The sequence below is a fragment of the Pelmatolapia mariae genome, linkage group LG10_11 (genome assembly GCF_036321145.2).
Source record: "Pelmatolapia mariae isolate MD_Pm_ZW linkage group LG10_11, Pm_UMD_F_2, whole genome shotgun sequence".
Taxonomy (NCBI): Eukaryota; Metazoa; Chordata; class Actinopteri; order Cichliformes; family Cichlidae; genus Pelmatolapia; species Pelmatolapia mariae.
This window is the reverse complement of record NC_086236.1, coordinates 60,737,445-60,752,198: the sequence shown is the minus strand read 5'-3', so window position 1 is coordinate 60,752,198 and position 14,754 is coordinate 60,737,445. Positions and strand designations below refer to the sequence as shown.

General features: G+C 44.3%; 1 protein-coding gene across 2 annotated transcripts in view; it reads right to left on the bottom strand.

Moving 5' to 3' along the window:
* The window catches only part of si:ch73-22o12.1 (nectin-2), an 84,720-nt gene that overhangs the window by 31,362 nt on the left and 38,604 nt on the right, over window positions 1-14,754 (bottom strand). Inside the window, exon 7 of one of the 2 annotated variants that reach the window (XM_063486214.1) lies at window positions 3,547-8,210. The exons of the other annotated variant lie outside the window; for it this stretch is intronic. Coding sequence (XP_063342284.1) covers window positions 7,642-8,210 — 569 coding nt within the window. The 3' untranslated portion in view covers window positions 3,547-7,641. Of the gene's footprint in view, window positions 1-3,546; window positions 8,211-14,754 lie in introns of those variants that run through there. 2 annotated transcript variants of the gene reach the window in all.

Sequence of the window (14,754 nt, the reverse complement as noted above, 5' to 3'; positions counted from 1 at the left end):
AGTTCATTTTTGCGTCCGAGTAAATGTTTGTGGCAAATTTGTAAAAGAAAAAAATTCCCCTAAGCTGTTTGCGAGATATCATGTTTACAACAATAGATGGATGTACAGACAGAGAGACGACCTGAAAGCATAATCCATCCTGTCACAGCTATTACTGGTGTGGAAGCATAAGAAGCCAATCACTGTATAGCCTGAGGTGAAGTCTTTGACTTTCGCGTTTTGTCAGAAACCAAAAACATATTAAACGTGCTTTTACATCAGACAAAGATAAGCAGCAAATCCCCACAAAGCTGCAGTGTTTGCTTGATAAATAACTGATAATTTTCTGTCAATCAAAAAAAATCAGAGCTCTACTGTACTCATTAACTTTAAGCTCAAAGCGCTGCTTTACAGAGAACACATAACTGTAGACTCTGTGCTCTTATTGTACAGTAGGAACACACAGGGAAAGAAAGCATGTGGACAAATTAACAAACTTCAGAAAAAGTAATCCAAACCCAGAGACATTATCACACTTGTCATCTCTGCCAGAGTTGTACTGCTGCCATCTTCATGTCTTGCTTTCCTCAGGGGGTTTCCCTCCAACAATCTGGTCTTCAGCAAAGAAACGCATGCTTGGACTGGGTTCAGAAGACTGACTTGGCCACTGAAGTACATTCCACGATTTCAACATACAAACTCATTAATTAGATTCATATTTTGGATAATTGTCCTAAAACTGGAGGGCTGTGAGGAGTAACAGATATGAGTCAAAACCAGAATGCAGAACCCAAATATTTAGAAACACCACTCTCAGCTATGAAATGAGCCAGTTAAAGATCTAGAGTTTGCTAGAAACCCTCGACTAACTATAAACACACACACAGACACACACAGCTGGAGGTCTGCTGAGTCACCACAGGCAACAAAGATAAAAAAAAAAAAACCAGTCACTTTAAAGCTAATAGAAACACAGACCTACTTTCATAATTGAGGTTAGAGGCAGACTTGCTTTAATCCCTGTGAAGGCCCAGGTCACCACATCCATCACTCATACATCGATGCAGCAGGCTTGGCCATTCGTCACTCACTCTGGGATTTATTAGTCAAGTCTGGAGCTTGAGGGTGAGAGGCTAAGTGATGAGCATTGTGTTAGCAGTTATCAGCACAGAGAGAGAGACCAAAGTTGGTCTGTTTGCTAATCCACACACACACACACACACACACAGATGATCGGGGTGTTTAATCAGAGCTGTGGCTGCCAGAGCTGGAAGTTAAATATACAGCCATGCACAAACATTGATGTGTCAAACAGTACACACCAAAAAAGGAAGAAGAAAAAAAATCTGATAACACTTAAACACTTTCACACACACAAACATCCCGTGGAAACCCAATCTGTCTGAAACCAGCATAGCACTCAGTGGGCGCCTAACCACACGAACAGACTCGTTTAGCACGCTGGATGACCAAAGAACACACTTTTTAATACAGGCGCACACCCACAAACAACTTGTTGGGAACAGTGCCACTACCAGCCAGCCGAGTTGCCCGGGGGGCACCGCACCATGTCTCATTGTTGAAAGCTAATGTTGAACGCAGTGGTAGTGCCTGGCATAGAGCTGTCACTTTGACTCCTGATCCAGGTTATTTGCTCTGAGCGCTAGTAGGCCAGGTTCTGCGTTACGGGGTCACTTCATTCACATGATGGGCATATTTTTTTTCCCCTCCATGTGTCACAGCGAGACAAAAACGCATGCACCACACAGGCTTTTATTACTAGCTGTGGCTTAAAAGCCTTGCTGCTGCGTACAGTGTTTTACATTCAGCTAGAAAACCAAAGGAGTCAAAGTGTGTAAGTGTGTGTAAGTGTGTGTCTGTGAGAGAGATAGTGAGCGAGTCTGTCTGTGTAAGTGCTCTCTATCTTGCCAGCCTCAAATCCAAAGCAATTAGAGAGGCCAGATGGTGGGCTGGACTCACAGTAAATAGCTGTGCATTGACAGAAGAAGCCTGCAACAAAAATGAACTGTGACAAGGAGCCAGGATGACACACAGATACATGACGGCATCAAAGCACCAGGCAAACACCGAGAACTCGCTGCCATCACTGCCATATACCAACTGTCACCACCACGGGCACGTTAAACAGCAGAATTTGCTTGTGTCAGTTTTCGTTTTGTGGGGAAACAGCGGCGCTTTTTAATGTCCAAACTAAATGAGGCAGGTGCATATGCATGCATCAACACACGCACACAGCATATTTAAGCATAAACCTACACACAGTTAAACCTCTGCATGCCCTCTTGTTGAAATTTGACCAAACCTGTTTGGTTTAGGCAGAGCTCAAACAATGCAGCCTTTGAGAGGCGCGCCATTCACCAAGTTTCAGCTTGGCCTGCACATTCCCCAACTGAAAACACAAGCTGCCTCCCTCCAGGAAAACCACTGAAGCTACATGCCCACATTCCTGCTCTCTACCCTTTTCTCTACGCTTGTACAGCTTTTACATGAGAACTGTTGAAACTCCGCTGAATATAATAGTATTCCTGCACTCTGAAATAGGAATGCATCAGTGCTTTCATTATCTCCAGGCACAGGTGAAACACCTAATAGAAAAATGTGCCCTTTAAACAACTACAGCATCTGCTACCTAGCCGTTACTAAGGCAGCAAGTTTACTTCTGCCAGCCAAGTCACATATACAAAACAGAACGGGAGGAGGTGGAGCTCAGGACAATTATAAACCACGAAATGGCATCTCCTGTTCCTGCGCTCAGTTTCCCATAAGCCTGTTATCACACTTCTGTTGACACACACTCACAGATTTATCAAAAGTGAAACGAGACAAGCAGCCAGACCAGGAAATTAGAGTGTGGGGGAGGGGAAGTAAAGGGGGGGGGGGGGGGGGGAGCAGGGGTGTGTCTGAGATCTGAAGGATGGGTGACAAGAGACCGAGAAGCTACTTCATATCCTGATCAATTAATCTATAAATCTAATCAGTGTGAATCAATGACTGGCGTTTCTATTCAATCTGGGTGCTCAGTCATCCAGCTAACCCTCAAGTGTTAAAGAGACATGAATGTAAGAAAAAGGAGACACATACCACACACAGCAACACCAGAACATTTCAAAAATCAAGAAATCTTTAATAGTAACTGAATACGGAAAAAAATAATCTAGAAAGACATGACAAAAATGGCAATACCAACTCTAATCTGTACTTTTTTCTTCTTTTTAAAACCAAAATAAAACTCATATTAAAAAAATACCAAAAAAGAAAAGAAAAAAAGAACAACTTTACACAAAGCAGTCAATAATAAAAAGCACATTTTGGGTAAGACTGTTTTGTTGTGTGTTTGTATACAGTTTCACTTGTATAGAAGAAGCACATTTGCCAGTTTTGGCAGCAATCACAGCGCAGCAGTCAAGAATAAAGCACTCATAAAACATAAATTATAAAGCACTGCAAAAATAACAGAAGAGAGGAGAAGCGGTAAACAGGAGAAAATAAATCCTTCATGCGTGCTGTCACTGAGTAATACACAAACGTGACACCATAAATTAGTAATTCTTTTTTCTGCTACATATTTATATATTTATACTATGTACACCGGAAGGTTCTCTTTTTTTTCTTTTTTCTTCATTTTTTACTTAATGCATGTGAGATGGGAGATGTTAAGGCTTTGATTACTCATCAGATGTTTGGAGCCAAAGAAATAATAAGAGAATGTTGCTTTCTGGAAAAAGAAAAAAAAAGGAAAAAGAAAATATCGGATATTCTGACTATCTAACCTTGTGCTAGACCTGGACCAGGTTTGCAGATTTCTCTTAAAAGCATTTTGTCTGACAAGCCTTACTTGGGCACCGAGGTGGGTGGCAATGGGATGTGCTTGTGTGTGTGTCTGTGGAGGCGGTCGCAGTAGCAGAGGTGGCAGAAGTAAAAGAAAACATTTTGGAGTCGAGTTTAAAAAAAAAAAGGAAAAAAAAAAGCGACTCTTCTAAAAGCATTCAAAGGGCTCTGGGAGGGGGAGGAGGTCAGTACGGTGGCATTTTTATGAAAGCGATATTTCCCTCTGCAGAACAAGACCAGAACGGACAATTGCTTTCCTAAAAAGCCCGTCTCTGTGACACTGGGTGAAAGGTGTGCGTCTCCCCCGAATGTGTAGTTGTTTATGTTCTACACAGTCACTGATTCAGGAACAGGCTGGACACTTTGGGGGACAGAAAGCACTGGAGCAGGGGGACACATCACGGTACAGCTCTTTCCACACTAACAGAACTCTGTATGTGTCCTGACAGAGCCACTGTGGAAGAGGCAGAGTAAGACGAAGTGTGTTCGTGTGTGTGTGTGTGTGTGTGCAGCTACGCGAACACATTTGTGTGGGCTTGTGTCAGGAGATGGCAGAGTTGTCAGGTATAAGGTGTCTTCTGCACAGTTTGGCTGTGGGAGTGAGCATAATGAGACTGACTGAGGGGTGTTTGTGTGGGGGCGAATGCATCTCAGCACTCTGCGAATGTATACGTACAGTATGTGTGTGTGCCGAGTGAGTGCGTCTTCTCGAAATGCACAATAATATCTTCGGTTTGCCAGTTTTCCATGGTGACAAAGGGTGGCTACTCAAGTTACAGTCCAATGGCAGCGAGAGATGTCCTAAAGCCTGCAAACACACTGGCACACAGCTTTGCACACACACACACACACACACCCCGAGCGCCGACTCAACAGACCGTTGCTTGTGTCGTTACGGTCTACCTGATGAATTGAGTATTGTGTGTAATTTTTTGCATTGTGCAGAGTTTCTGTCAAGGAGAAGGTGAAGCCAATTGTCTGCAAAGAAATGTGTGCTTATAAATGCAGATAAAGTTACCTTGGATAAAAAATAAACAAAAATTCAAGCATATGCATCCCCCTAAATCAAATTGGCCCTTGGGTAAACTAAACTCAGTCAGTTCAGTATGTTATAAAACACCCAAACTACTGAGGTATGCGTTAGGTTAAAAATTACATTCTGAATGCCTTCTGAGGTTTCGCCGACCCACAAATGCCTTCCTCTTTACTTCCATAACATCGGAAACACTGGCTCCATCGATCTGATATTTACATTTTCATAAATATCCACATTTTCACAAGAAAAATAAAGACGCTTACGTATATAGTACACAGATAGCTCACACCAAAATGTACATACAACATTTTTGTCCCTTTGTCAGTATTCTTTTTTTGACCCCCCCCCTTCCAAAAAAAACAAGTGTTGCACTCATATTTCTTTGTATTGGTGACACATACAAGTGTAAAAATAATACATTTTCATATTGAGTGGCTGTGACAAATCAGCTGCGTTCGGCAAATTTACTGTACCCCAGGTTGGCAGGAGTTGCATTTATGTATAAGCTAAGGCCATTAGACAATAATCCTATTGAACACACTGGCTTACAATATGCTAGACAGTGCTCAAACACGAAGCGCAGTCTCTATTTTTGTCATCCGTCTGTCTCTCTCGCCACCTCTCTGAAGGTTAACAGCCATCACAATGGCAAACAAGGTCTGCCTCGCCCTGTACAGATACTGGGTGAGTGTTTCTCTCACATCTGTAGTTCAAGGTTAAAAAACAGCCACGATAAGAAACGCAGGCAAGCACAGTCATCTTTGCCCTTAGGAATGGGTCACCCTACATTTGCCCTTATGACCTGCAGCAGAAGCCAAACCATTTCTTAGAAGGTCCTTTACAGGAGGTCAGGTACAGTCATCAAGACCCCATTCATTGGATTCCCAGTGGGTCCAAGGAGAGCTGATTAGAAGGGCAGGGAATGCAATGATTAGAGGAGCTTCGGTTCTCTCTACGATTGTCCATCACAGTCGCCCAGTGGCTATGCAGATATGGTGACGCATGCAAATGTACACACACTGAGCCTCAAAGACAGCGGTGTACAGCCATGGAGTAATATTTGCCCGAGCGGACCTCCGGTGGCTCGTTAAAAGGATAAATTAACAGTCAGGAGACAATCAGCCCTGAACCTGCATCATAAAAAGGGCCATTTCGCTGCATGTTGCCTGTTAGTCAATATGACTCCCATAGCTTTGCTGCGGATGCAACCTTTTATGTCTCCCGATCAATTCACTACATTTAACAACACTGGCTAATGGAAAGAAATATATGATCTCATTGAAAATCTGTCTAACCTAATGCCATTGCACTCTGGAGGTGGGGCTCTTGTTACATCTCACCATTTACTAAAGCGGGAGAGGCAGCTGGGGTGTCTGTGCAGTGGAGTGAACATGGCCACTCCAGGTGGATTAGTCACTCCTGGCATGTCAGGGCACACCAGGCTGGAGTAGAGTAAGTGGGGTGTCTGACACATCAGGAGCGGTAAAATACTACTTTGCTCTCGGTAGCCCTGACCTCAACACCGCCCTGGATAAATCATAAACTCCCCATAAACACTGGAGAGAAAGGGAGAGAAGGATGAGGAGAGAGAGGAGGAGAGACGGAGGCATGATGGAGAGATGGAGGTGGGAGGGGGAGAGGAATCGCCACGTCATAAACGATAAGTGGTGGCAATCTGTTGGTCCCGGCTAAGCGAGCGACTTCACGGCTCATTACCAATCAAGCTCCTCCTGTCAGGAGCGCTCTGAATAGACGAGGATGAGGAGGAAGAGAAAAGAAGAGACGTGCTCCTTTCTAGTCCTCCTGCCTCCTGAATCCCTCTCCCCATCCTTTGACCCTGTCAGATCAGCTACACCTCATTCCCTCATCTCTTGTTTACCGTCTCTTACCTCCAGGCACAGTGCAAAAGTTTGCTCGTGAACACCTTGTTAGGAACTTGGTTCAAACTCTCAGCAAACTTACTTTGTTAAAACCTAACTGCTTTTCTATTTGCTCGGCACACAAAGACCTCATGTTCTTTAAATTTTTTTGCTAAGTTCAAATTGAGAGTGTCTACTGCCTGTGATAGTTGGCAGAGTTGTTTTGAGAAGAAGGCAGAGAGAGCAGAACGAACTCACCAGCAGACATAAGCAAATACATTTTTACTGTCTCGAAATTACCTGATGGTTACTGTCTATACTTTCAAACTGACTCATACTGCTGTCCTCCACTTCCCACCAGGTGTCACAGCTCAACACGTTGGCAAAACAAAAAGTTTCCCACAGAAGTAAAGAGATTTGCAGGCAGCAGGTAACTGCTTGACAACTTATTCCACTGCTACTGTTTTAGTGAAGATAACAGCGAATATGCAAGTGAGATGCCTCCTCTAAGCTTGTAATCACATTTCCATGAACCTACTCCCACATTACATTGTTTCTCTTTAGCCTGTCTGTCAGTCAATAGGCAAGGTCCCAGTGATAGCGAGAGCACGAGCAGAAGCGGTGGGAGGCATGTTGTTCTTTTCTCCGTTTGATTTTTAGTTCTTAGGGACCACATAACAACAACAACAATCCTTTTACAACATCCCACCACACCCTCTTTTTCATTCTGTCCACTGTGATTAATGATAGACTATATTTAAAATTGATTTTTTTGTTTTTCAAAAATAAAAGTGGTATGATTTTCTTTTCACCATCAAACAGGGACAAGACCCCAGCGCCACAAAATCCTCAGGAGGAATTCTCCAGCTCGCCTTTTTGCCTCCTCCTCCTCCTCCCCTTCCTCCAATTCCTTCTCCTCTATACGTAAACTGCAGTCCGTGAGATGACCGAGCCATCACGCTGGGACTCCATGTCATCATCGTATTCTCCAATCATCTCCTGATCGCGCATTGAGCGAAGCGAATGGATGGGGCCACCAGGATTGTAGTGATCGTAGTTCTCTGCTTCGTCAAGCTCATCAAACTTCCTCTTCTCCGCGTCGTCCAACTCATTGCTTAGCAGGATGTCTTGGGCAGTGGGTGTGGTGCTAACAACTTCAGGGTGGCCTCCCATGGTAATCAGCTGGTGGTTGTTTTTCTCTCCAAGGGCCTGAATGGGGGAGCTCTCGCTGTAAACGTAGATGGGGCCGTTGTTGTTGCCGCCACCATTTCCTGCACCTCCATTTGTGCCATTCTTGCTCGCTTTCTTGCCGCCCCCGAATATGCGCGTCTTCATGTCACTGCCGCCATTGGCGCGGTAACCCTGCTGCTGCCTGCGCCTACGGGTGACGAGCACGGCGATGAGAGCGGCAACCAAAAGGAGGGCCAGCAGGGAGCCAATCACAGCTCCCGCCACCACGCCAGCATTGGATGGGTTCTTTGGGGGCTCTGTAGGAGGGAGGCAGGGAGGGAGAAAAACAGGGAAGAAAAAGGATATGGTTGAGAAAGGGTAGAAAGAAAAAAAAAAGAAAAAAAGGTTCGACCAGTGGAGAGGGAGACGAAAAAAATAAAGACAGCCAAAAAAAAAAGTTGTTTTTTTTTTTGTTTTTTTTAAAAAAGAGCAAGATGGCAAGAAAAAGGTTGGATGATGTCAGTGGTGCTGGTCTGAAATGTATGCAGTCAAGTGTGTAAGAGTGCTGAGGTGTCAGTACAGTCAAGTGTGTGTGTGTGCGCGTGTGCGCCGAGCATCCTTCTAATTTGACATTTCCTCCTCTCCCTCAGAGCTGCTCCTGTCCCCATTCCCACAGCTACGTCACAACAACGTCTCAACCCCCCCGTGTTGCCCTTCAATAGCCAGGGTCTGTCCACGGACCACCGCAAATCAAAAGGCAAGGCAGGGGGTTAAAAAAAATGTGCAAAACACACACACACACACACACACACACACACACACACACACACACACACACACAAACACTTTTATTAAAGAGCATGGATCAGTGTGTGCAGAGCAGAACAGGTGGAGGCCGTGCAGAGGAGGATAATGATGAATGGAGGAAGGAAGGGTGGAAATTAGATGAGGAGGAGGAGAAGGTGGTGGTGCTGGAGGAGGAGAAGGTGGTGCTGGAGGAGGAGGAGGCGGCGGCGGCAGACTGAGTGAGTGACAAAGCGACACAGCGGAATGACAAGTCTTCCTGGAAGCCGTGTATGAGGAGCGCGGGCGCAGACTGCTGCCCCTCTCCACTTCTGTACGCCACAGGCACTGGTGGAGTGCGCATCAGTCTTATATGTGGGTCCATTTTTCCTCTGGCATTACACATACACAAGAAAAATAAGCCACTTAAGTTCATTTTAATATTAACAAAGGCTTTGTTAGAGTGCAAACTAGCTCAGGAGGCTATGACTGAAACTAGGGCTCTGCAATCAAACACACAGCATCCCTGTTTGTGCGTCTTTGTACAAAAAACTCCAGGGATAAGCAGTGCTGTCTAAATCAGGGTTGTAAAGAGGTCCCATGTGACTTGTCAGTACTCTTTTTCTGAACTTGTACTTTCTCCTCCCTTGATATTCTCCTTCAGTAATACTAGTGCTGTATTTTAAAGCAGGTATTTCAACTGCAACAAATTCAATTGCTTCTGCATGAAAGTCAGCTAACAGTTAAGACTGAGGCTGTGTATTAAATGAAATGCTTTCATTTGTCGTGTCAATGAAAATGCACAAGTCAGTGCCGATATTCAAGATATTCTAATGTTCCAGTTCAGACTTCAGACAGTTATAAAGAAATGTGACTAAATGAAAACATTAAATTCAGGAAATTCTAAAATCTTTTAGCTGTTTGTGTCATGGGCACAGACTAGCCTAGACAAGTAACACTATTAACACAAGCAGGATGTTGCTGCTTTGTACGGGCTTCGGGGGTCATGAGTTCAGGGCTCTAAGTGCTTTCAGGGACTCTGACAACTCCCCACAAACACAACCTGTGACCATTTTCCCATGTGCTGCAGTGTCATCTCTGACTCAGTGGGCAGCGAGAATAAAACTAGAATAATGTTTGCATTCGCTGTACGGCAAAGCACTTTGGATAGAAGTGTTCTACAAACGTTAAAGGGAATATGCAGACGACATAACGAGTGGTATAACTCAGACAGGAATAACAAATTAGAAAGACAGCTTAGACTTTATTCCGTAAGCTGTTCCTGCAGCATGCCTTCTTGGAAGATATAAAAGTAAGCCTGCTTGAAGTAGGAACGGAAAATGATGTCTTAATATACATTATTCCTACTTTTACAGGGTTCAAAGCATTCACGTTCATGTCTCCGATTTTTTATTTATTGTACTCATTACTTTGTGATGCCTCAGAATGAAATTAAAGGCTTTCATGTTGCTCTTTCTACAACAATGCACTTTGTTGAAACATGATGTAATGGAATATAGGCTGTTTGTTATCTGTCACTCCAAAGTGCTAACGCACCACTCAGGTTTGAGCGCATTAACTACAGAATAAAACCAAATAAACTGTGGTGAGAAAATGTATTTTTAATTTCAGACTCTGGCAGAAAGTGATCAAGAACCCTCGGTTAAGCCGAACATCCTCTCTTGCCGCTCTTGCTTTCCTTTCCACACTCTGCACTTTCACCAACCGCGGCAGAGGATTAACCGGTAGACGCTGCCGTTGAAATCCCTGCCTAAATTCGAAAGTAGCAAATCAGCTCGATTCTTATTGTCGGTTCCATTTGAAATCCAACAGAAGCCGGCCTCTCTTGTTAACTGTACAGAGAGCTGACAGTATTACTCGTGTAACACTGATTCGTGTCAAAAGAGAGAATGGTAGTCTACTGCTGTCTACACCTGTGCTTCACTCTTTTCTTCCTCTCCTCAGTTCTGCTACCATTTTCTCCATCTCTGCCTCCACTTCACTAGCTGTCTCCTGCACACACTCCTTCAGCCCTCCAAATCCATTTTCCCTGTCCAATTTGCGTTTGTATTTCTGTCATGTGTTACTTCTCTGTGCTCTCCTCCTCTGTGCTTCACTTTCAACATATGCCTAGGGAAAGAATTAATAATGCGGGTACATTTTTCTTTCCTTTCGTACATCTTCTCACACTACTTTCCCCTTGCACACTGATCCCCCCCCCCAAGCTGTGCTAAACATTCCCCTTCACACACACATGAGAGTGAGAGCTAGCCCTCGGTGTCCACTTGTAACAGGAACACAAGAAATGCATTATCACCTCCGACTCTGGAGCTCCACCACATGCTACGTGGTGAAAATCTCAGTGCCAAGTTTGGGCCCGATGCTGCCACACACTGCTGTCACATCAAAGGGAATTACGCTGAAAATTAAATGCAAATTCTCTCTGAATTCTACTCATCTAATTATATTTAATGCGTAACTCAAGTCAGTTCTTAAGAGTATTTTTTTTTCAAAGTCTGCGCTGGTAAATCCTTTTGTGGATAATACATCATGTTTTATTCTACCCTTCTGGAGACAACATTTAAAAGATTCAAAAAAAGAGATGTAAAGGAGCCATCACAGATTCCCAAGTGCAGACTCAGTCACAACCTAACAAAGCACCAGTGGAATTTATTTGAGTGAGTGACGAGAGGACATCTCAAACACATGCTGACGAATGAACCAGATGAAAAACTGCAATATGCATGCTGTGCAGATAATGTGGGGAGAAAACCAAACATGCAGTACCCCCAAAAAACGTTGTTGTGACCCCCCAAAAAAAAAAAAAAAAATTTCACACACAGAGACACACAACATACTGTGGAAGCCAAAAAAACAGCATGGTCCTTATGAAGTCATGTCCAACACAACTGTAAGCTCCAAGTGACCGCGAGTAATGAGAGAGATGGAGCAGAAGTAACGTTTGCTGCAGCCTTCCAAAAAACATGCATGGTCTCATTCACATACATACACACGTGCCCCAGTATGGTCATCGCTGCTCGGATGTTGTGCTGGGCTGCACCTAGAGCATCCCTTAGTAGTATTCTCTGTCAGTATGCTAAGTTATTGAACACAGCTGAGTGTGTCTGTGCGAGTGTGTGTCTCCAGAAATGTGTGTTTGTGTGTGCTAATTAGGGGTGGGAAGGGGGCCAGTTGCAGGCTGGAGGGAGACTTGGCTCCATCAGACCTGTTCTCTGGCTGTTTTCGCATGGCCGGAGACACACAACGACAGACGCAGACAGATACAGGCGCACACACACAGACACACTCACACACTCTACCCCATGGAGGAAAATAGCCAAGCCCCTTGCCCTTGAACTGTCTCCTTGGATGAGTCTGAAAATGGGAAAAACGCACCGAATTGGGAGGAAATCTCTTTTCCGTTTAACTGAAGAGCCCTTCAGACCATGTGGGGGATTCAATCTAGAGCATTTAACTTTTTTGAGGTTCAGCTGAGCCACCCCTTTAAGGAATGATGAGGGAAAAAACCAAGAAAAAAAATGGATGGAATCTGGGTTAGCCACACAAGAACCCCCCCTGAGAGGAGCCCAGAACGGAGGGATGGAGGGAGGGATGGAGACTACTAAGCTGTGATTAAGGAAGAGCTACTGGTATTTAAGAGTTAAGCTTAGAGAGAGAAAGATAGCACAAGCATGAGATGGAGAGAGGGAAAATGCTGGGGGCAGGAGTCTCTTTTCTGAGCAGGAAGATCAGCGGCAGACTTGCGGAGGCTGAAAGACAACCTGAGAGAGATAAGGAGGATGAGGAGAGAGCATATGCTAACTGAGTGGATGAGAGATGCAATGAAAGAGCAAACTGCAGTGAAATAGATGGCATCGGAGAGATAAATCGAAAGAAATGCAAGACGAGAGAAGGCTAGGATGTGTTTGCGTGCCTGTGTGACTAAGCAGCAGGATCGAAGATGAGAGGAGGAGAGGCAAGGAGAAGAGAGGACATCCATCCCTCTTGCTGCCTCCATGTGCACAGGACAAGACCGAGGGCAGAAGGCGCGAGTAAGCACACAGACACACTAGTGTGTAAATTTGTGTGTGTCATGCAGCTGTGGGGTAAAGGGGAGTGGGGGGACCTGCTATGTAGCAGGTGCTGGCCATTTCACGCCTGTCGGCCCCTCTTAGCCCCGTTTGTCTACACACGTTCACATTAGCATCCACAGGTCTGAACTGCAATCCCATCTGAAGGCATTGCACATCTTTCTTAGACTCCTTAATTTCTCTCTAATAGTACCGACCATCTTTCTTTATGTGCACTTCTCTCCCTTTTTGCTATCTAGAAACTTATTTTCCTTTGACACTAGCTTGTTGGTTTAGTCACCTATTAAATGTTGGCAATTTTAGCTCGCGTCTTATCCTCCTTCTCTGCCAATGAGTAAGAGAGGAGTAGGATGGAAGGAGGAGGTGGTCGGTAGCAAGAGAATAAGACCAACTGTGGGAAGTTCAACGCGGGTAAGGAACAAGCAGACCCAAAAGAAAATGAAAGAAGAGAAAGAGGGAAGTGGGATGAAGAATGGGGGAGGAGTGAAAATGTAGGATAAAAGACAGAGCAGGAGAGGAACGGATGGTGGAATTGAGAAGAGAAGCAGCCAGGAGCTGAAGCAGCAAAGGGTGACTGATCCGCTCTGAGAGGCTTGGAGACGGACAGAAACACACGCTACGCTGAGAGATAGCGGAGGCCAATAGGGGTGGAGATAGGATGCAGTAGCACATGATTCCCATGAGAGTTTTAAATGCTGTCAGCATCGCTTTCTCTCTCCATTCCTCGTGCCCTTACTCTCTGCTTCTCTGACTGAGGATTGCATGCTGGCACTGATTTATCTTGGTGTGGCATGTTCCCCATCTTTGTAGTCTAAAAGCAGCAACCTCTTTCTCCCTCTGCTCGCTGTATCTTTGTATCTCACTTGCTTGTGTCTTGTAATACACAGCAGGAGATGGTGACATCCTTTTGTGCTACAGAAGCCACTTACACTACCTACTGTATGCAGCAGTACAGAATGGCCCCAGAGGAGTGGTGACGCATGCTGTGGCACCATAAGGAACCAAGGGACTTGACGAAAGATGTAGGGGGGAGTGAGAGAGAAAGAAAAAAAAAATGAAATCAGGAGAGACTGAGCAAGAGGACTAGAAGAAAAAGAAGAAGAAGAAATGAGGCCATGGAGGAGCTGGGTGGCTCTTAAGATGTAGTCACTCTCCACCCATCGTGGAAAAGGTTTACCCCGATGTCAGCAGAAAATCACTTCCGGCTAAGTGCAGGCTGAAGAGTGAAGGGGGATGTATTTTGTATGAGGTGAAATGCAGAAATGGACACTGTTGAAAGGGGTGGCTAAAACTCTCAAACAGCAGCGATTGGACTGTATGACCTGCTCTGGAAGGTTCTCTTCAAGTGCTTACACTTAAATACATGCATGCATTTCACAACCTGCAAACATATACCCACACACCCCCAAAGTATTTTAGTTCATGCATCACTGCAGCCATACTGCAGACTATTCTAAAATCCACCACACTGCAAAGCGAGCAGTATCATTTCGAGTTAAATGTGTCCCTTTAAGTGTCTGCACTCATATTCACAATACTTAATATTATTTTAAAAAGTGCTTATTTGCTTTGCTTTAGTGTTTCCTGTTGTTACTGATGACACAGAGTATGGCTGAGAAGCAGTGGTGTTTAATGGTGACAAAGAAAAAAAGAATAAGAAAAGGTAGAAGTGAAAATATCTATGGGGACTGTCTAGCTCGTGCGCAGCTCTCACAATATTGAACTACCATGAAAAACCTTCAGGGAAAAAAAAAAAAAAAAAAGGTTTGCAAATGCCAAAAGATGTACTAAGCAGCTGACAGACCTTGGGTATTGATAAAGCATGGAAACTTTGATAATAGAGTTTATTAAGCGCATGCAAAGATACACAAAAAACTAACACATACTCTTAAAAGCAGAGAGAGGAAGGGTTTTATGAAGTTAAAGAAGAACAAAAGAAGACGAAAAAAAATAATAATGAAAAGCATGCACATGCAAGCTCTGATCG